The sequence below is a fragment of the Hyla sarda genome, chromosome 4, assembly GCF_029499605.1.
Source record: "Hyla sarda isolate aHylSar1 chromosome 4, aHylSar1.hap1, whole genome shotgun sequence".
Lineage (NCBI taxonomy): Eukaryota > Metazoa > Chordata > Amphibia > Anura > Hylidae > Hyla > Hyla sarda.
The window spans coordinates 305,977,604-305,998,611 of record NC_079192.1 but is presented as its reverse complement, the minus strand read 5'-3'; the positions used below and the strand labels follow the sequence as shown (position 1 = coordinate 305,998,611).

The 21,008-nt window shown below is 40.6% G+C and overlaps 1 protein-coding gene across 9 annotated transcripts in view; it reads left to right on the top strand.

The window, feature by feature from the left end:
* The window catches only part of ABLIM3 (actin binding LIM protein family member 3), a 246,405-nt gene extending 227,281 nt beyond the window's left edge, over positions 1 to 19,124 (top strand). For 3 of the 9 annotated variants that reach the window (XM_056574788.1, XM_056574785.1, XM_056574782.1), the window contains 7 exons: positions 3,165 to 3,278; positions 4,148 to 4,212; positions 5,607 to 5,742; positions 6,169 to 6,195; positions 6,618 to 6,676; positions 8,908 to 8,968; positions 9,417 to 10,494. In XM_056574788.1, the coding sequence (XP_056430763.1) occupies positions 3,165 to 3,278; positions 4,148 to 4,212; positions 5,607 to 5,742; positions 6,169 to 6,195; positions 6,618 to 6,676; positions 8,908 to 8,968; positions 9,417 to 9,445 (491 nt within the window). In that variant the 3' untranslated portion in view covers positions 9,446 to 10,494. Of the gene's footprint in view, positions 1 to 3,149; positions 3,279 to 4,147; positions 4,213 to 5,606; positions 5,743 to 6,168; positions 6,196 to 6,617; positions 6,677 to 8,907; positions 8,969 to 9,416; positions 10,499 to 13,900; positions 13,982 to 15,629 lie in introns of those variants that run through there. The other 6 variants (XM_056574784.1, XM_056574786.1, XM_056574789.1 and 3 more) reach the window with 5 other exon arrangements.
* The last annotated feature ends 1,884 nt before the right edge of the window (positions 19,125 to 21,008 follow it).

Sequence of the window (21,008 nt, the reverse complement as noted above, 5' to 3'; positions counted from 1 at the left end):
CTGCAAAGCCTGTGAAATATTCAAAATGCCTTGCAGTGTGTCTTGGTTTAGAACTGCTTGCCAGTAGAAAGCCTTGGCGTGCTAGGTGAAACATAAGTTATGTGTCTTTATTGCCTGTGGGTGGTCGTGTTGAAGTTGTTGTCATGAATAAAACACATAACTGTGACCATTGACAGATCTCTAAAAGCTGTGTTGCTGTCTCTTCTCTCCCATCTCCCCCTTGTCTCTGATGGGCCGGCTCTGTGTCATGGTGTAAGTAAAAGCTTTATTCCTTTTCTCGGTTGGAAGCATGGCTCTTGTCCAGCCAATTGTGCTGACCTTGGCAAAATGTAACCACTTCCTCGGCATTCTCCTGCTGCATGCATTTTATGTTAGTGTCTAATGGACATGCCTGCTGTTCTCAAACATATGTCCACTCAGGGGGCAGATTAAGGGTACCATGGGTCTTGGGCTGCATGGAACCTGTGGGCCCCCTACAGTCTAGTATTGTAAAAGGGTTTGCCACACTAAGAGTATTTTTATATATGCATACATACACTGCATTACTCACATTTCTTATCCATATATGCACCTTCTGTACATACACTCTTTAGTTTATAAGTTACATAGCCCAATATGTACATACTGTATGTATTTGATATGTGCACAGCACGCCTCTTCCATATGTTTAGTATAATCATATTACTCATTCGTGATCATACCTTTATATAGGTTTGATTTTATTTTACTATTAAAAAAAATTATAACTACATGCACCAAAATTAATAAGTTGGAAAATGCCCTGTTCTGACCCCTATAACTTTTTTAAGGGGCAGTATGAGGGCTAATTTTTTCGCTGTGATCTGAAGTTTTTATCGGTACCATTTTTGTTTTGATCAGACTTTTTGATAACTTTTTATTCATTTTTTATGGTATAAAAAGTGACCAAAAAGACGCTATTTTGGACTTTGGAATTTTTTGACATGTACGCCATTGACCGTGCAGTTTAACTAATTATATATTTTTATAGTTTGCACATTTACACACGTGGCGATACCACATACGAAGTGACCAAAAATCTGCAATTATGTACTTTGGATACACAGAGAGAAACATAAGAGCCATTGCTTCTGATAAAATAATAGACTTTATTTATATCTATTTAAAATACACATATGTGTGACTAAATTAGAAATGTACAGGGTGGGCCATTTATATGGATACACCTTAATAAAATGGGAATGGTTGGTGATATTAACTTCCTGTTTGTGGCACATTCGTATATGTGAGGGGGGAAACTTTTCAAGATGGGTGGTGACCATGGCGGCCATTTTGAAGGTGGCCATTTTGAATCCAACTTTAGTTTTTTTCAATATGAAGAGGGTCATATGACACATCAAACTTATTGGGAATTTCACAAGAAAAACAATGATGTGCTTGGTTTTAATGTAACGTTATTCTTTCATGAGTTATTTACAAGTTTCTGACCACTTATAAAATGTGTTCAATGTGCTGCCCATTGTGTTGGATTGTCAATGCAATCCTCTTCTCCCACTCTTCACACACTCATAGCAACACCGCAGGAGAAATGCTAGCACAGGCTTCCAGTATCTGTAGTTTCAGGTGCTGCACATCTTGTATCTTCACAGCATAGACAATTGCCTTCAGATGACCCCAAAGATAAAAGTCTAAGAGGGTCAGATCGGGAGACCTTGGGGGCCATTCAACTGGCCCACGATGACCAATCCACTTTCCAGGAAACTGTTCATCTAGGAATGCTCGGACCTGACACCCATAATGTGGTGATGCACCATCTTGCTGGAAAAACTCAGGGAACGTGCCAGCTTCAGTGCATAAAGAGGGAAACACATCATCATGTAGCAATTTCGCATATCCAGTGGCCTTGAGGTTTCCATTGATGAAGAATGGCCCAACTATATTTGTACCCCATATACCACACCATACCATACATTTTTGTGTACCAACAGTCTTGGAGGGATCTATCCAATGTGGGTTAGTGTCAGACCAATAACGGTGGTTTTGTTTAACTTCACCATTCACATAAAAGTTTGCCTCATCACTGAACAAAATCTTCTGCGTAAACTGAGGGTCCTGTTGCAATTTTAGTTTTGCCCATTTTGCAGCACCTGAAACTATGGATACTGGAAGCCTGTGCTAGCATTTCTCCTGCGGTGTTGCTATCAGTGTGTGAAGAGTGGGAGAAGAGGGTTGCATTGACAATCCAACACAATGGGCAGCGCATTGAACACATTTTATAAGTGGTCAGAAACTTGTAAATAACTCATGAAAGAATAAAGTTACTTTAAAACCAAGCACATCATTGTTTTTCTTGTGAAATTCCCAATAAGTTTGATGTGTCACATGACCCTCTTCCTATTAAATATTGAAAAAACTAAAGTTGGATTCAAAATGGCCCACTTCAAAATGGCCGCCATGGTCACCACCCATCTTGAAAAGTTTCCCCCCTCACATATACTAATGTGCCATAAACAGGAAGTTAATATCACCAACCATTCCCATTTTATTAAGGTGTATCCATATAAATGGCCCACCCTGTATAATGCAAAACAATGACTGTGTTCAGGTTATTAAACCCAATACGTTGGTGGGACAGTTAAAAAAATTCAAAACATTTATACCAACAGATAATGTCACACAAGTTAATATGAGGTAGAACAGCAGTTAAAGGCTCCTCAAGTGAGTAGTGTAGTATTAGAGAGTGTCACAGACAGACCCTCTATATGGTATCTAGCTATGTACTGCAAGTTGCTGAAGGCATATATCCTACACACTCTTGAGCATAAACATGTAACAATATGCCACCTCACTTACCCATAATAGGGACCCGTCTCCACCGTCCCAACATACGTTTCGTCACCTGGACTTTCTCAATGGCGTCCCTTGAGGATGTACAGGTGATGAAACGTACGTTGGGGCGGTGTCACATAAAAAGATATAATAAAATATATACAAAAATGTAAGGGGTGAACTCGCTTATGTAAGATACTGAATGTGGTTGTGATGTATACTTTCTTTTCAGGTTAGTGTTGTAAGGTTTCCTTAAACACCTTACTGGATAGAACTTTTTTATTAAATTATCACACTGAACTGAGTATTTAGCCTCATCTATTTACTTTATTTTCTATTAGATGATATCAATGAAGCAACAAAAAGCAAAACAAGTGACGATCTTGTTCAATCCTCAAAATATCTGCCTTCATATTCTCCTGATCCCTATTACCAGTCAGAGCCTGAGTATTGGATGTGCTCGCCAAAAAGTAAGCGACAATCCTCCACAGCATATTACATGTAGTCAGAAAGTGCAGTGATAGTACTAGCTCTGTGTACAGAACTTTATTATTATTATTGTTGTTATTATCATTATTATTACTCTTTCCTTTGGCCCCAAATGAACCATCAGTTTGCTTTGTTCAATTGTCTGAAGAAAGTGGAGAATCAAGAAAGACTTGGCATTCGTAATTTGAGAATGAAGTCAGGGTTGCTGCGGAGGAACAAATAAAAGCTTGGATGCGGCCAGCAGCCATGCTATGTGTGATGGGCGTGCGTATCGCACGCCCATCACACATAGCACGGCTGCCGGCCGCATCCAAGCTTTTATTTGTTCCTCTGCAGTAACCCTGATCTGATCAAGGTCCTTTGAGATGGAAAAATAAAATCACCTCATTCTAAAATTACGAGTGCCAACTCTTTCTTGATACATACATAGGAGTAGGACTACGTGTGCACTGTCCATTTCAGAGAGTGCCATATCTTGCAAACAAGAAAAACTAGAGAAGTCAGAGGAAACCAAGAAAAGTACTTGTGATTAAAGTCTTTGAGATGGCTCTGCAACATGTGGACATTTATTGCCTCGTACAACAATGTGTCAATAATGTTTATAAAGTGCTAACTAGTGCCAAGACTAGACGATAGAAAATGCTCCATTGTATAATCCCCCTATGTTACAATGGACTTTCTATAAATGATTGTAACCCTCTGAGCCCCTGTTATATTTTTTTGTGATAGGAACAGCTTGGAGCTGTTATCCTCTCCATGCGGTTTCACAATCCACGCCATTGTTGTACAGCTTACAAAAACAACGCTGCAATACAAAAGTGTATTTGACTCTTTCTCATTTGTCCTGCAGTGCCCCGAGCACGGAGGTTCTCCTCTGGAGGAGAGGAGGATGGTTTTGATCGGAGCATGCACAAGGTATTGTTGGTGTTAAAGATCAGTATGCGACATATAGTTTATTTTTTTGACAAAAGACTATCAGACGGCTTGTAGGTGTGCAATAGGAGAGGGGGAAACCCAGTATAATGGCAGGGGGTCTAGCGCTGGAGATGGGTGCTGCGAAGATGGAGAAGGAAGCTTTCTCTCCTATTGCACAACTACGAGTCGGAGAGCGGTAAGTTCGCGTCTCCATTTGGGAATTTAAAAAGAATATAATAGTGCATGAATAAGAGGGCATTGTAGGTACCCTTTAAATTTGTGTTAGTAGTTGGGATGTTTTTTATACTTTATATTTCTCCTCAACTTTCTGCGCTATCATGTGATGTGTTAATCATGCCAACACCAAAGTTGTAGCCACATTTTGACAGAAAGTTATTTACATTATTTCATGTGACAATCAGCCGTGTTCTTATTAAAATGAATGGGAAACTACCATAGACCTGTCCTGCCTGAACATGGTTAAAGGAGTTATCCACCATAAGGTGATTTTAGTAGGTACCTGGCAGACAGTAATGGACATGCTTAGGAAGGATCTGCACTTGTCTTGGGGATAAATGACTATGTTGTGAGATTACCATAACACTGTTTTTTGTAACATAACACACTTTTTGTGAACTGGTATTTCCTGTTTGAGTTTTCTTTTTTTGCCTACAAAGCCCATAATTCTATCTTCCTCCCTCCCACACATCAGCCACCCCACCCATTGAAACATCAATGAGCTGCATCCATTCAAAAGACCTGTGGTTTTCAATTAGGGTGCCTACAGCTGTTGCATTAGTTGCAGATTGATCGGCTTCCACCAAGCAATCCCTCCACCCATTAAAGCAGACAGGCTCCCTGTCATCAGCTGACTAGTGAGTCAGGTCTCAGCCGCATTGCAAGCTGGGACAAATCTAAGACATCAGTCATTTTGTATGCTGAAAAAAATAAATATTGGGGTCAAAATCACATAAGAATTGTGAGAAAACCGTCACACACAGGTACAGACACTATATTATGAACTACACTAACTTTACAGCCCCTGTAGCATAGTCAAATAAAAAAAATCCTGGAGTACCCCTTTAAGGCATTGATCTTGGTTTAGTGTTGATGGTCTTCTAACCATATTGTTTTAGGCTAGAAGGATATAGGTTTATTGTAGGTCAACCACCTGGTCCTCCATCATTCCCAATAACTGACCATTGTAGCTCACATTCCCTGGGGGTGAGTGGGCACATTCACAATGTCTCAGAAATATATTTCAGTGTAGTAACACAATTGAGCTTTGAGGCAAAGCATTTAATCCTAAAAACCTAGAACTGTTTGTATTGAGCTATAAAGAATATAACAATGTGCATACTGCATAAGCATACTAAATATTACTTATTTCCTAGCTTCAGGGAGGAATCGGGAGAATGATCCTGAAGGAGGAAATGAAGGCTCGATCGTACATCGATCCCTGGGCAACCCCTCCTCGAAGTTCAGCAGGCAGTAAAGAAGCTCTGCACAATGTTGGCTATGATAATGGATGTAAGAGAATATTTATGGGAACATGTGATAAAGCTAACTAGTCGGTGTAGAAGCTACTGTATTAATATATTATATGGAATGGAAAGCGGGGGGGGGGGGGGGGGGGGGCTTACAACCCTAGTGATGTAATGTAGTGATGTAATGTACATCACTGTACTCTAGAGCACTCTAGAACATGTCCTTGCCATTATGATGGAAGAAACTTGGTTTATAGGATGCCAGAAGAAATGTTTTTCTTTGAATGGAGTGAGAAGGGATGGGCATAGCCAAAAAAAATTAAAAATAAATACATAAATCATAACAAGGAACATAAAAATGTAAGTGAAAGCCAAGGGGCAGAGCAGTTGTTTCTAAAGAAAGTGACTTGTTCATTGTACCATTATTATTATGTCATTCACAATAAAGCACCATGATTTTGTCTTACAGCTCCCAAGTGTTACCTTGCAGACAGTGGTAAGTGTATGTGTTCTTCTTACATGGAAATACTACACAGTTAGGGTAGGTTCATTCATTCTGTATATGCTGCGGATTTCATGATATGTTCAACTATTTATTTATACCAAAAATCCTGCGGCATTAAAATCTGCATCATTTACAGTGTATATTAAGAATGTATATCTATTCTAAATATATATATATATATATATATATATATATATGTATATATATAATTATATATTATTACTTTTCTGACCCAGTTATGAAGTCCATGCTCACTACTAGTACACATTACTTATGTACTAGGCAGTAAGATATATAAAATGTCAAGTCACTAAAACATCAATAAACTACTACATTTTACATTTGAAAGGAACATATTATTTAGTGGATTGTACTAAACTAAAACTGATATAGACATTCTGATTTTTTTCTAGATCCCCTGATCTCGAAATCTGCCTCACTCCCCGCATACCGGAGGAATGGCCTTCACAGGGTACAGTACATGGTGTCTATTGGGAGAAGTAAATTACTGAAACTTACAGCTAGGTCTAAGCATACTGGGGAAGGTTTACCGATACGGTTTTAAGATACAGTCATGGCCGTAAATGTTGACACCCTTGAAATTTTTCAAGAAAATGAAGTATTTCTCACAGAAAAGGATTGCAGTAACACATGTTTTGCTATACACATTTTTATGGTATCATCTGTCCACAAGACGTTTTCCCAGAAGGATTTTGGCTTACTCAAGTTCATTTTGGCAAAATGTAGTCTTGCTTTTTTATGTCTCTGTGTCAGCAGTGGGGTCCTCCTGGGTCTCCTGCCATAGCGTTTCATTTTATTTAAATTTTGACAGATAGTTCGCACTGATACTGATGCTCTCTGAGCCTGTAGGACAGCTTGAATATCTTTGGAACTTGTTTGGGGCTGCTTATCCACCATCTGGACTATCCTGCATTGACACCTTTCATAAATGTTTCTCTTCTGTCCATGCCCAGGGAGATTAGCTACAATGCCATTGGTTGCAAACTTGTTAATAATGTTGCGCACTGTGGACAAAGGCAAATCTAGATCCCTGGAGATGGACTTTTAACCTTGAGATTGTTGATATTTTTCCACAATTGTGGTTCTCACATCCTCAGACAGTTCTCTTCTCCTCTTTCTGTTGTCCATGCTTGGTGTGGCACACACAGACACACAATGCAAAGACTAAGTGAACTTCTATCCTTTTTATCTGCTTTCAGGTGTGATTTTTATATTGCACACACCTGTTACTTGCCCCAGGTGAGTTTAAAGGAGCATCACATGCTTGATCTTAATCTTAATTTTCCACAATTTTAAAGGGTGCCAATAATTTTGTCCAGCCCATTTTTGGAGTTTGGTGTGACATTATGTCCAATTTGCTTTTTTTTCCTCCCTTTTTTGGTTTAGTTCCAATACACACAAAGGGAATAAACATGTGTATAGCAAAACATGTGCTACTGCAATCCTTTTCTGTGAGAAATACTTCATTTTCTTGAAAACTTTCAGGGTTGCCAACATTTATGGCCATGACTGTATTGTATGTGAATTTTGGGGACTTGTAGTTAGTGAAGATGGTAACACATATTACCTCTCCCCTTAGCTTTGGCCTAAGATTGTCTAATAGCCTAATATTGAGCCACAGGGGGCCACTAAAACAGCTTGTATCACCTCTAAGGTGTCCTGTGGCATCTGGCACCAAGACATTAACAGTCCATGGATCGGACTTGTTTTTCCAGCATACCACAGATGCTTGATCAGATTGAGATCTGGAGACTTGTTAGGGTACGTTCACACTGTATTTTTTTTTCTGTTTAATGTATATCTTTCATACACTTAAAAAAGAAACAAATGTATATGACAACTGATGATGTACGCCATACTTCAGAATCAGTTTTCCATTGACTTCACACTATGGAATCTCTACCCAAAGGTTCCATCTGCTGCGGTGCTGACTGAATTAGTTGGCTCTAGGATCACTCTGATATGCGGCATCTTCACAGATGCCAATGCATTTCCGAGTGGATTCTGCCAAATGAATGAACATGTTAATTTGTAAAATGTTTTCATCTGGAATTAGAATTTCAGCTGCAAATTGAATTCTGCCAAGTGCACAGTGCAGCAGAATTACATTGAAGACAATGGGAGGCTGCTGCTATAGGATTTCAGAGCAGATTTTTTCAGCTCAGAAAATCCATTGTGTGAATTATGGCCGGGTTCACACTTCAGAATCTCCAGACGTAATTTCCACTATAGACCCTGCAGACAGCGCTAGGACCGCGTGGACTGTATTGCCGTCCTCATAGACGGCAATGCATTTCTGAGCAGATCCCTATGGGGGATGGCAATGCAGTCTGCGTGGTCCTAGTGCCGCCTGCAGGATCCAGTGTGAACCCGGCCTAACACTATAAAACACAGATTGCAATTTGTACTTTTTTTCTTTTTCCCGTACACAATAGCATAGTTGACTACAGTACATGTTTGCATACAGCAAAATTAAACAAACTGTAAAGGAAACAGAGACAAAAAGGCAGTGTGAACCCACCCTTATTCAAACCATCCCTGAACGGTTTTTGCAGTGTGGTAGGGGCATTATGCTGCTAAAAGTGGCCACTACCATAAGGGGATAGTGTTACCATGAAGGGGTTTACTTTTTCTGTAACAAATGAGTGTAGCTTTTATTTACTATGTATTTATTTCTTGCAGCCACCCAGCACAGACCTTTTCCACTACGATAGTGCCAACGCTGTCAACTGGGGCATGAGAGGTAATTATCATTCTATTATATATGCTACATGCTTGAAGGCCTTTCTCATAAGGATAAAGCAGATTAGACATGACTGGAGTGATAGGAAGCGGTTCATATAAGAACATGTAGAGTGATTCAGGGCTTATAAGATCATAATATGAGGCACATTAAGGTTATAAAGATACAAGCTATGTGGGGTGAATGCTGATAATACTGGACTGTGAAGAGATCACCTTAGAAATGAGAAATTCTTCCATTCAAAGAAACAAGTGGAAACATCAATACACAAGCAATATGAACCTGTCATTCTCTGAAGCACCCCAATATATACTGGGGCATATACATGATGAAGTATCCTACCCACCATAATGTAAATGATGTTATGTAGCAGTTCCCCATCTAGCATTTACCATGTGTCTGCTTGTGTGCTCCGTCATTCATTCCTTCTTTCTCTTGTGTATTGCAGAGTACAAGGTAAGAAGACCTTCAGTGTAATGGTGGATAGAGCTGTTTCTGTGTCACGTGAATCCACTGTCCTGGTTATACATTTACAGTCAATCGCAGATTCAAGGACCTTCTTCATTTCCTGAATAGAAATCAATACCATTTTAGAGAACCACCTCAGGTTGCTTTGTGGCTGACCTGTACATTGAATCTGGATCAGGAGATTAACCCTATATTCTGTAAAGACAAGAATTGCCTGTTTTTTCTATCTATCCATCTATTGTGGTGGCCCAGTACAGAGATGTTACCCTGTGTACCCTTGCTGTCCTTTCAGGCAGCCTCTTTCAGTGTCCCCAGGGCCCCTTGCACCTGTTTCCCCCCTGTATATATGTTCTGCAGTGTATTGTATTATAAAATGTGTTGTATCTTTAAGAGTTATGTCACGTGATTGTTACCCAGGAGGTACCAGTGACCAGGAGATCCCAAGAGGGACCTATGGGCTCCCTGCTAGTCTCCCCATATAAGCCCTGGGTGGAGATAGCTTCTCTCTCTTTTTGAGCTCTGCTCTTCTGCTAAGCTAAGGTCCAGTGCAGTCGTGCCTAGTGTGTGTGTACAGAGTGTTGGAGACCTCAAAGTCAAGTCCAGCAGCCATCATCAATTCAAGTAAGCTAACGTCACAGCTTTATGAGTCAAGTCAAGTCAGTCCCTGTAATCAGTCAAGTCAGCCTAGTCTACATTTAAGTATCCAGTCCTACTACAAGAACCAGCAAGCCCATAAGGTCTCTGAGTCACTGGTCACCTTCTTGGGCCCTGGCTGAATTGTATAGACTTTACCAACTGTCTACCCTCAGTAAAGCTACCGTTGTCCGTAACTTGGTGTTGGAGTCTTTTTTGCCTCCATGCCTAGCCCAGGATCTAGCGGTATACCTTCGGGTGGTTACAGGCTAAATCATACTCTGGTGTCACAAATACAAGGGGTTAATGCCATCTGCCCCAAGGGTAACAACATCTGCCCTCATCACACCCCGCTACCACACTATATATCTCTGTCTATATCTATCTATCTCTCATATATCTATATATATATATATATATATATATATATATATATATATATATTCATCTGTCTATATCTCTCTATCATCTATCTATCTACAGTGGGGATCAAGAGTTTGGGCACCCCAGGTAAAAATTTGTATTAATGTGCATAAAGAAGCCATGGAAAGATGGAAAAATCTCCAAAAGGCATCAAATTACAGATTAGATATTCTTATAATATGTAATATGTCAACAAAAGTTAGATTTTATTTCCATCATTTACACTTTCAAAATAACAGAAAACAAAAAAATGGCATCTGCAAAAGTTTGGGCACCCTGCAGAATTTATAGCATGCACTGCCCCCTTTGCAAAGCTGAGACCTGCCAGTGTCATGGATTGTACTCAATCATCATCTGGGAAGACCAGGTGATGTCAATCTCAAAGGTTTTAAATGCCCAGACTCATCTGACCTTGCCCCAACAATCAGCACCATGGGTTCTTCTAAGCAGTTGTCTAGAAATCTGAAACTGAAAATAGTTGACGCTCACAAAGCTGGAGAAGGCTATAAGAAGATAGCAAAATGTTTTCAGATATCAATATCCTCTGTTCGGAATGTAATTAAGAAATGGCAGTCATCAGGAACAGTGGAAGTTAAAGCAAGATCTGGAAGACCAAGAAAAATATCAGACAGAACAGCTCGCAGGATTGTGAGAAAAACAATTCAAAACCTATGTTTGACTGCAGAATCCCTCCAGAAAGATCTGGAAGACACTGGAGATGTGGTATACTATTCCACTATAAAGAGATACTTGTACAAATATGGTCTTCATTGAAGAGTCATCAGAAGAAAACCTCTTCTACATCCTCACCACAAAAATCAGCATTTGAACTTTGCAAATGAACATGTAGACAAGCCTGATGCATTTTGGAAACAAGTTCTGTGGACCGATGAGGTTAAAATTGAACTTTTTGGCCGGAATGAGCAAAGGTACGTTTGGAGAAGAAGGGGAACAGAATTTAATGAAAAGAACCTCTGTCCAACTGTTAAGAATGGGGGTGGATCAATCATGCTTTGGGGTTGTATTGCAGCCAGTGGCACAGGAAACATCTCACGAGTAGAAGGAAAAATGGATTCAATAAAATGTCAGCAAACTTTGGATACTAACTTGATGCCATCTGTGAAAAAGCTGAAGTTAAAGAGAGGATGGCTTCTACAAATGGATAATGATCCTAAACACACCTCGAAATTTCCTGACCTCAACATAATTGAAAATCTATGGATAGACCTTAAAAGAGCAGTGCGTGACAGACAGCCTAGAAAACTCAAAGAACTGGAAGACTTTTGTAAGGAAGAATGGGCAAAGATACCTCAAACAAGAATTGAAAGACTCTTGGCTGGCTACAAAAAGCGTTTAGCTGTGATACTTGCCAAAGGGGGCAGTACAAGATGTTAACTCTGCAGGGTGCCCACATTTTTGCAGATGCCATTTTTTTGTTTTCTGTTATTTTGAAAGTGTAAATGATGGAAATAAAATCTAACGTTTTTCTTACAAGGAGATAAGTCTGGCACTACTGTAAATGCATCTAGAGAGCTAAATTAGGCACTGTGTAATACAGCTAGTGACCGCCTGTGTCTGCTAAATGGTTACTACGGGTGATGGCGGTGCTCAAATCAAAGAAGTCCAGTAAAAGAAACTTTAGCAAGTAAAGAGTGTAGATAAAGCACTCACCGCAGTCAGAGGTTCAGCAACAGGATAGAACTTTTATTCCAGACTTAAGCCGGTAAAACAGAGCAGACAGACACAAAGGGAGCATGGATGGAACAGGTGAGGCGGGGGCGTGACGAAGGGGTGGCAACCGGTTTCACGCACTGAGGCGCTGAGGAAGCGCCTCAGTGCGTGAAACCGGTTGCCACCCCTTCGTCACGCCCCCGCCTCACCTGTTCCATCCATGCTCCATTTGTGTCTGTCTGCTCTGTTTTGCCAGCTTAAGTCTGGAATAAAAGTTCTATCCTGTTGCTGAACCTCTGACTGTGGTGAGTGCTTTATCTACACTCTTTACTTTCTAAAAAATCTAACTTTTGTTGACATATTATAAGAATGTCTAATCTGTAATTTGATGCCTTTTGGAGATTTTTCCATCTTTCCTTGGCTTCTTTATGCACATTAATACACATTTTTACCTGGGGTGCCCAAACTTTTGATCCCCACTGTGTATATATATATATATATATATATATATATATTCATCTGTCTATATCTTTCTATCATCTATCTATCTAATAATAACAAAATAAGTCCAGCACACCGTTGTATATCCAAATAAGTAGGGGATTTATTCCATTATGTAGCAGACAACGTTTCAGTGTGAGGTCACCGAAACGTTGTCTGCTACATCATGGAATAAATCACCTACTTATTTGGATATACAACGGTGTGCTGCACTTATTTTGTTATTATTGTATGGGAGCCAGAGGACCGAGGTTCTAGTGTGCTTGCACCCACCTAGTGTGCTTTTATTTGGACTATATCTATCTACAGCAGAAAATGCAGCAGCACTCATGGATAGATGTGACATGTTACACACATAGAAAGACACAACGGTATATTGCATTTTGGTGAATAAAAGCCCACACTTGAATGCTGTCCATGAGTGCTGCTGCATTTTCTGCTATGGATACTATTAAGTCCCAGGACTTGGACCTTGGTTCAGCCTGCCCCATGCAACTTGCTTTACCCTGAATGTGTTGTTACTCTCTGAACTCTTCTATCTATTTATCTATCTATCTAATCTAATATGTCACAATGTGTGTAGAGCGTTTTATATTTCCTTCCTGGCTTCCAGATAGCATCTGCAGCATTAACAATCAATATAGTATTTTACCAAATAAACACTGTAAAATGCTACAAAACATGACATTTTACAACGACATGTATGCCTTAGGGGAGTTAACTCATTGGGGGGGGGATTTACTAAGAACGGCATATGCATACTGCGCCCACTGTGTAGCATCCAGGGCTGCCCATGCTAAGGCCTTAGAAATATACACCGGCTTGGGGATGGCATAGATTTCAACTACAATTTACATATGTTTGCACACTTAAATTGTAATGAATTTTGCGCCATGCCCCCTTCACGCAAGGTTGTATAGGGGGCATGACCACAATGCAAGATTTAACAAAAAAAATAAACTTTGTGGTCAACCCCATAAACCATATTTACCTTCTTAACATTTTTCCCTGCCGGTCGCCAACATGCCAAGTGCTCAGGATTCTTCTTTAGTCTGCTCCACACAGTTTTTCACTTCATTGCTATATTTATTTTGCATATAAAATGCCTTTTTTCGTATACCAGTATGTTTTATAAAGTTATATTTCTGAGAGTATATATGACTAATCTAGTACTGCAGACCACCTGCTGGAAACAAATTCTTCTACCTCTGTGTTAAAACGGTCTCTTCTCTACAGATCTATCCATATGAATTACTCATGGTGACCACTAGAGGGAGGAGTAGACTACCCAAAGATGCAGACCGAACTCGACTGGAGGTGGGTGATGCGAAGGTCATAACAAATGTCTCCTCCACCTTAAGATCCCTTTAAAAGAGACAAATTGTGACAGTTTTGTAAGAATTTGGATTTCTTGTACAATACTGAAACTAGAAAAAAAGAAGGCTTTTTTTTTTTTTTTATCATATTACATAATATGATACTACCTGGATGGTACTTTACCCTTTACCCCTTGTGACAGGTTCTTCACAGCTTCCCCACTAATTTCACTTCTTAGTGTAGTTTACAAAAGGAATCCATATTGTAGATACATTCATCAATGTGAAGTTTGTATTTCTGCCTACATAGCAGTTTATAGCTACGTGTATTGGCCACTTTATTAGGTACACCCTTTTGCCTTCAGAACTGCCTTAATTCTTTATGGCATACTTTCTATAAGGTGCTGGAAATATTCCTCAGAGATTTTGGTCCATATGGACATGATGGAATCCCGCAGTTGCTGCAGATTTGTCTGGTGCTCATCCATGATGCAAATCTCCCGTTCCATCACATCCTAAAGGCACCTCTATTGGATGAGATCTGTGGAGGCCATTGGAGTACAGTGACATGGTGCATTATCCTGCTGGAAGGAGCCATCAAAAGATGGGTACACTGTAGTCATGAAGGGATGGACATGGTCAGCAACAATACACAGATAGGCTGTTGCATTTAAATAATGCCTAATTGGTACAAAGGGCCCAAATTGTCCCCCTCAAAAAATGTCCCCCAAACCATTACACCACCAGCCTGAACCAGGTGGATCCATGCTTTTATGTTGTTTGCACCAAATTCTGACCCTCAATGTCGCAGCTGGAATCAAGACTCATTAGACCAGGCAATGTTCTTCCAATCTTCCATTGTCCTATTTTGATGAACCTGTGCACATTGTAGCCTCAGTTCCCTGTTCTTAGCTGACAGAAGTGGCATCCGGTATGGTGTTTTGCTGCTGTAGCCCATCTGATTCATGGTTCAATATGTTGTGAATTCAAAGATGGTATTCTGTATACCTTAGAGTGGTTATTTAAAGGAAATCTGTCATTAGTGTCACCTGCACTAACCTGTCGGTACCGACAGGTAGTGCAGGTGACACTGATGACAACATTACTTACCTTGTCCCAATCCGTGCAGTCGTTCTTTGGTAATCTTCTCTGATTTCTTCAGCTCCGGGCTCGGCATGGGCGGAGCTTAGTGATGTCACCGCTGCTGTTCTCTAGCAGCGGAACCCAGCAGAGAACAGCAGTGGTGACGTCACTAAGCTCTGCCCATGCTCCAAGCCGGGCCCATAGCTGAAGAAACCAGAGAAGGTTACCCAAGAACGACTGCACTGACCGGGACAAGGTAAGTACCGTTGTCATCAGTGTCACCTCCACTACCTGTCAGTACCAACAGGTTAGTGCAGGTGACGCTGGTGACAGATTTCCTTTAAGTTACTGTCAACTTTCTGTGAACTCAAACCAGTCTGCCCATTTTCCTCTGACATCAACCAAGCATTTTCATCCACACAACTGCCGCTCAATCCAAAGTTGTATATCTGATAACACAATCCATTTGTATATATTATACAAGCACTACTTTCTTTTATTCCTCTTTTTTCATAATATTTCACCCAGAAGTTTTATGATCGTGTCTCCAATCCTTGTCTCTACAGCGCCACCTATCGCCTGAAGAGTTCTATCAAGTGTTCGGAATGACCATATCAGAGTTTGACCGCCTGGCACTGTGGAAAAGAAATGAGCTGAAGAAACAAGCCAGGCTTTTCTAACTTGCTCCACCATGTGCCTCAATATGTACACCTCTATAAATATATTTATAAATATATATATATATATATATATATATATAGAACTTATGTATAACTACTACACATAATATATATATATTGTATTATAGGAAGATCTCCACAAGAACTGGCTTTATACTTTCCAGGAGTGAGAGGGACTACAGCTTATTTCTATGCAATGTGTTGTAGTCCCTCTCACTGCTGCCAATGTTATTCTGTGGAGAGAGATATTTTCAACTCTTGGTTATATTTTTTAAATGCTGTTTTTTATGCGCCGCTGTTTTGGAGAGTTTAAAGACTTCAATGAACCTGCAACCTTAACATTGTTACAATGCATCTTCAAAGCTCACTTGTTTAGATCTATTGAAATTCCCCCACAGTAACTAACAGGCAGGTATGCCAAATGTACATGAGTCTTGTTAGCCAGGACCCAGCGGTGTCACTGCAGGTTGCTCCAGTACAAAGCCAAGCACTGACTAATGTGTAAAAACAGGATGTTGCTTCTAGAAGTGACTTGCAAAACAGAAGCCGCCTTTACCTGCTCACGACATTCCTCTCAAGCTGTTTTCAGTTATTGGTATGAATTTTATAATAGCACTGTATAGCTTATATTGTAAGTCAACTTCTGCCTTATGTCGTCCACAGCAAAACCCAAAATGATCCATGTCTTCGTTGGCAGGTTTGAGCGAACACCTTGTCATGCAAGAGTTAAGCTGGACAAGTGCCAACCGAACCCTGCTTATTTTGGTGGGACTAGTGAACTATGTAAGGCTAGGTACACATCACGATCACGAAACTGTCAAAATGACATGCTGATGTATTTATACTCAGACAGGCACAAACCCCATTCAGTTCAGTGACCCGGATATGGTCAGCTAGTCACTGAAAGTCTTGAAACCACGCTTCTCAGTCCAAGCCAGAATGTGAATGCGTTCAGAAAATGACCCGAATGTAGTCAGTAGCTGAGTACGCTCAAGCCATTGAAATAAATGGGGACATTCCTCTCTGAGCAGGGCAACATAGACATGTCATTTTGACAGTTTTACAACAAAATTGTGCCTCAGAGGCTAAAATTGTGAGATGAACCTAGCATTATTTGTATAGAGCCACTAGTCCATCCCCACCAGCAGATATTGGGGATGACAGGGGTCAGACATGTTGGACATTAACTGCCTTATGCTTTGGGGAGTTAAATCACTTCTAGTGCTTCCTACCCTCTCTCCATTCAGAACATATGTACTCTCCGCTGAGCCGAGCATGTATGCATATGAGAGGATCAGAAGAAATTCTTGTCTGCCGGGTTAACCTATGTCTAGAGTCAGCTGGAGCATTTGGAGTCTACCATGTTGTGGTCACAAATGCATTGGCTGCTGACAACTATGAGGTAGTGATGTAATCATGTCTACAAATAAAGTAGAAAAAGGATATGGCAGTATATTAAATATGCATATTAGTATAAAATGTTAGCCCAAATGTAATTTTTGTATTATTATCGTCATACACCTCAACCCTGCGTTGTCAGGCAAGTATCTATATACATAGAAGATGCCATATTAAAAAGTTAATAGTGGGTACATGTCTATGTTAGGCTTCTTTCACACTGCCGTTGTGACGTCCGTCAGGGAACCTGGGGAGAATAGCGGGAGGAAAAATACATCATGCATCGTTTTTTCCTCCCGCTACTCCAGTCAGAAAACAACGTCGCCCGACGGCCCCTATAATAGTAAATGGGATCTGTCGGGACCTGTTGTTTCCCGTTGTGCCCCGTCAAAAATAACATCCGTTAAGGCACAAAAAAAAAGTGCCTGGCAGACGTTTGCCGACGGGGCACAGCGGCAGTGTGAAAGGGGCCTAAACCAGTGTCACTAAGGCTGGCCATACATAAGCTAGCTGTTGCACAAACACTTGCTTGTTCGACAGGTCTCTCTATCTCTCTTAACCTTCCATACAGATGCATGCTCCTTTTGGCTATTGTAAAATAAAGGGAGAAGGCTGCTGCCGACCCCTCTGGTGGCAAGTTATCTGCTTTCAAAACAAAAGGATAGGACATGTTAAAATCCACCTGTTATATAGTGACCGGTGGAAAACTGGGTTTTCAGTTATCATTTTTTCACCTTATATACAGTCCACTGTCAGGCATACATAGTGATATCGCTCAACCCTTACACCATGGAGGAGTGTTTTATCAGATTTATCATGCATCCCAATATTTGCCCCTGTAGTGCACCAGAGAGGGAATTCAGAAATCAAGTGCTCTCAGTGTACAAGATGTTAAAAGCAATAGCTCCTGTCTTGTCTGCTCACTTGTAGCTCAGTGACTTAGTGCCCTTTTACACCACCCAATGGGCTGCAGATGATGAATGCCAATCTCTGTGATGGCCGCTTTTTGCACGTTCCTGGGAACACTCCTTATTGGCCCATGTACCATGGCCTTTAGCCCTTCCAGAAAGGCTAGAATCTCCCTGATATTATTTATGAGGAAGCAGTAAAAAAAAGGTTGGGGCGCTCTCTCATGTGTGACGGGGGCGTGGTAGGATGGTAGAAACCACTGCACTCAAGGTAATGTGATGTCTCGCTGAGGTTGTCAACGGTGACAGCACCTCACCTGGGGGCGTGTGAAGTGGAAGATTGTAGCAGCAGTTGTACTGCTCGAAAACCCCTGTCCGTATCCACAAAAGGGTACCGTAATAATGAAACCAGGAAAAGGAGAGGAAAAAAGGGGGTTCTAAACGAGCGCTACTGCTTGAATAAAAGGATTCGGAACGCCAATGTAGCACAGGACAGTTTATTATGGCTTAGAGCAATAGGACAACGCGTTTCGGCACCAGAATGTGCCTTCTTCAGGTCCACAAAACAAATAATTTCAGACGTCCTGTAGCCTGTGTTGTGCTGTGATGGCGTGGCGTGTTTTGTGGACCTGAAGAATGCACATTCTGGTGCCGAAACGCGTTGTCTTTTCCTGGTTGTCTTTTCCTGGTTTCTGATATTATTTAATAATCATGTGTATATATATATATATATATAAGGCCTAGTATCTATATGACATTCCTATAAGAATAGTAGACGTTTATTAAAATAATCGGTCCTACTATTATGGTTGCTGAATGATTCACTGTGAAATGAGTAAGTCAGTAACAACCTGCAGTGACATCCTGACCGTACAGCATACACGCCTTAGTGAGCCCCTAAAACAGCACGTCCCTTCAGCCTCTTCTCATGTTTTCTTGAGAAACACCTAAGGCAAGGAAAACACTTGGACACAACTGCCAGTGCAGCAGAAGTTTTTCTTTCTAAAACATTTCTTATCTCTGTTTGCCTTGGATTTGGATTCCAGATTTGTTAACTATTAAAAAAAAACAGTTGCCTCTATGAAGCTGCTTCTTTGTCTTTTTTGTACATAAATTGAAGTGATATATATATATATATATATATATATATATATATATGTATATATATTCACATACATGTTTTTGACATATATGTCCAACCATGAGACTAAGTTTTCTTTGTTTTATCTGTGGTCCAAAAACAACAAGCAGCCAACATCAACAATGTTTAAAATGACTAAAATCCCTCCTGGAGAGATTATGAAAGAACAGCATTTCAGAGAAATATTGGATTTCATAGCAGAGCAGCTCTGATGTCATTTACTTTTGTCCTGCTGGGGATGTTATGTCGGCTTTCTGCAGAATGTCAGAAATTATCATTACAGAGTATCATAGGGAGATGTGTTTAAAGACATGATAGCATGGAAGGATCAATGTTAGATGGTGTCTCAGTAGGCACAGAATCTTTTCATTTTGGATTCTAATTTTTTGTATTATAAATGACATACACTGATCAGCCATAACTTTAAAACAGCCTAATATTGTAAAGATCCTTATGTGCTGGAAGAACAGCTTTGACACCTCTGAAGGTGTCCTCTAGTATCTGGCAAGACAATAGCAGCAGACCTCTTCACTCCTGTAAATTGTATAGTGAAGCCTCACAGGATTTAAAAAAAAAAAAATGTATACTCACCTACCTGGTCCCCTGCAGCTCCCACTTATCTCTCTTCAGCAGTGGCCCGCTCAGCCAATCAATGGTTAAGGCGCAGGACACTGCTGTCCCAGTCATTGGCTTAGAGGGCAGTCACTGAAAAGACGAGTCTATCTCAAAAGTAGAGTAAGCCCTTCTCACTCTAATGCATCTGTCACTGACAATGTAATGGCTATTAGTGTCAGGAGTCATGACTGGTGTACCCTGTGTGTCAATCAAACACAGCAGGCGTGATGTTACAGAGTAGAAGCGTTGTGACTCTGGCCAAACCTTTTTGACACTCTGGGACTGCATACAAGTTGTTTTTAGGGGAATAAAACCACCTGGAACTTTTATAAAGGTATGACATGACTCCTGACACTGATAGCTATTACATTGTGATGACAATTTTACACATTCAGACTTAGTGACAGATGCACATTAGATCAATTATTTAGCACCTTCCACAGATACTCAGTTAGTTTGTGATCTGCAGAACTCGAGGATCAAGTCAACACCGTGAAGTCTTTGTTATGTTCCTCAAACTATTCCTGGACTATTTCATGCAGTGTGATAAAGTGACTATTCTGTTGAAAGAGGCTACTTCCATTAGGGAATGTTGTAGAATATCCAGACTCGTAATAATTCGGGCTCAGTGGTCTGAAGGGATAGCGAATTCGCAATAGTTGAAAAAACACAGACAGACAGAGTCAGTGATCCAGCAACTGATTTCTCCTCCAGCATAGCAAGAAATCCCTGGAGGAGGTCAGTGTTCAGTTTATTTATGTAGACAACAAAAGGAGGGTTTTCAATAGCCACTCCCATAGTACAGAGCCACACCCATACATACAGTACAGAGCCACGCCCATACATACAGTACAGAGCCACGCCCATACATACAGTACAGAGCCACACCCATACATACAGTACAGAGCCACGCCCATACATATAGTACAGAGCCACACCCATACATACAGTACAGAGCCACGCCCATGCATACAGTACAAAGCCACACCCATACATATAGTACAGAGCCACACCCATACATACAGTACAAAGCCACGCCCATACATATAGTACAGAGCCACGCCCATACATACAGTACAGAGCCACGCCCATACATTCAGTACAGAGCCACACCCATACATACAGTACAGAGCCACGCCCATACATACAGTACAGAGCCACGCCCATACATACAGTACAGAGCCACGCCCATACATACAGTAC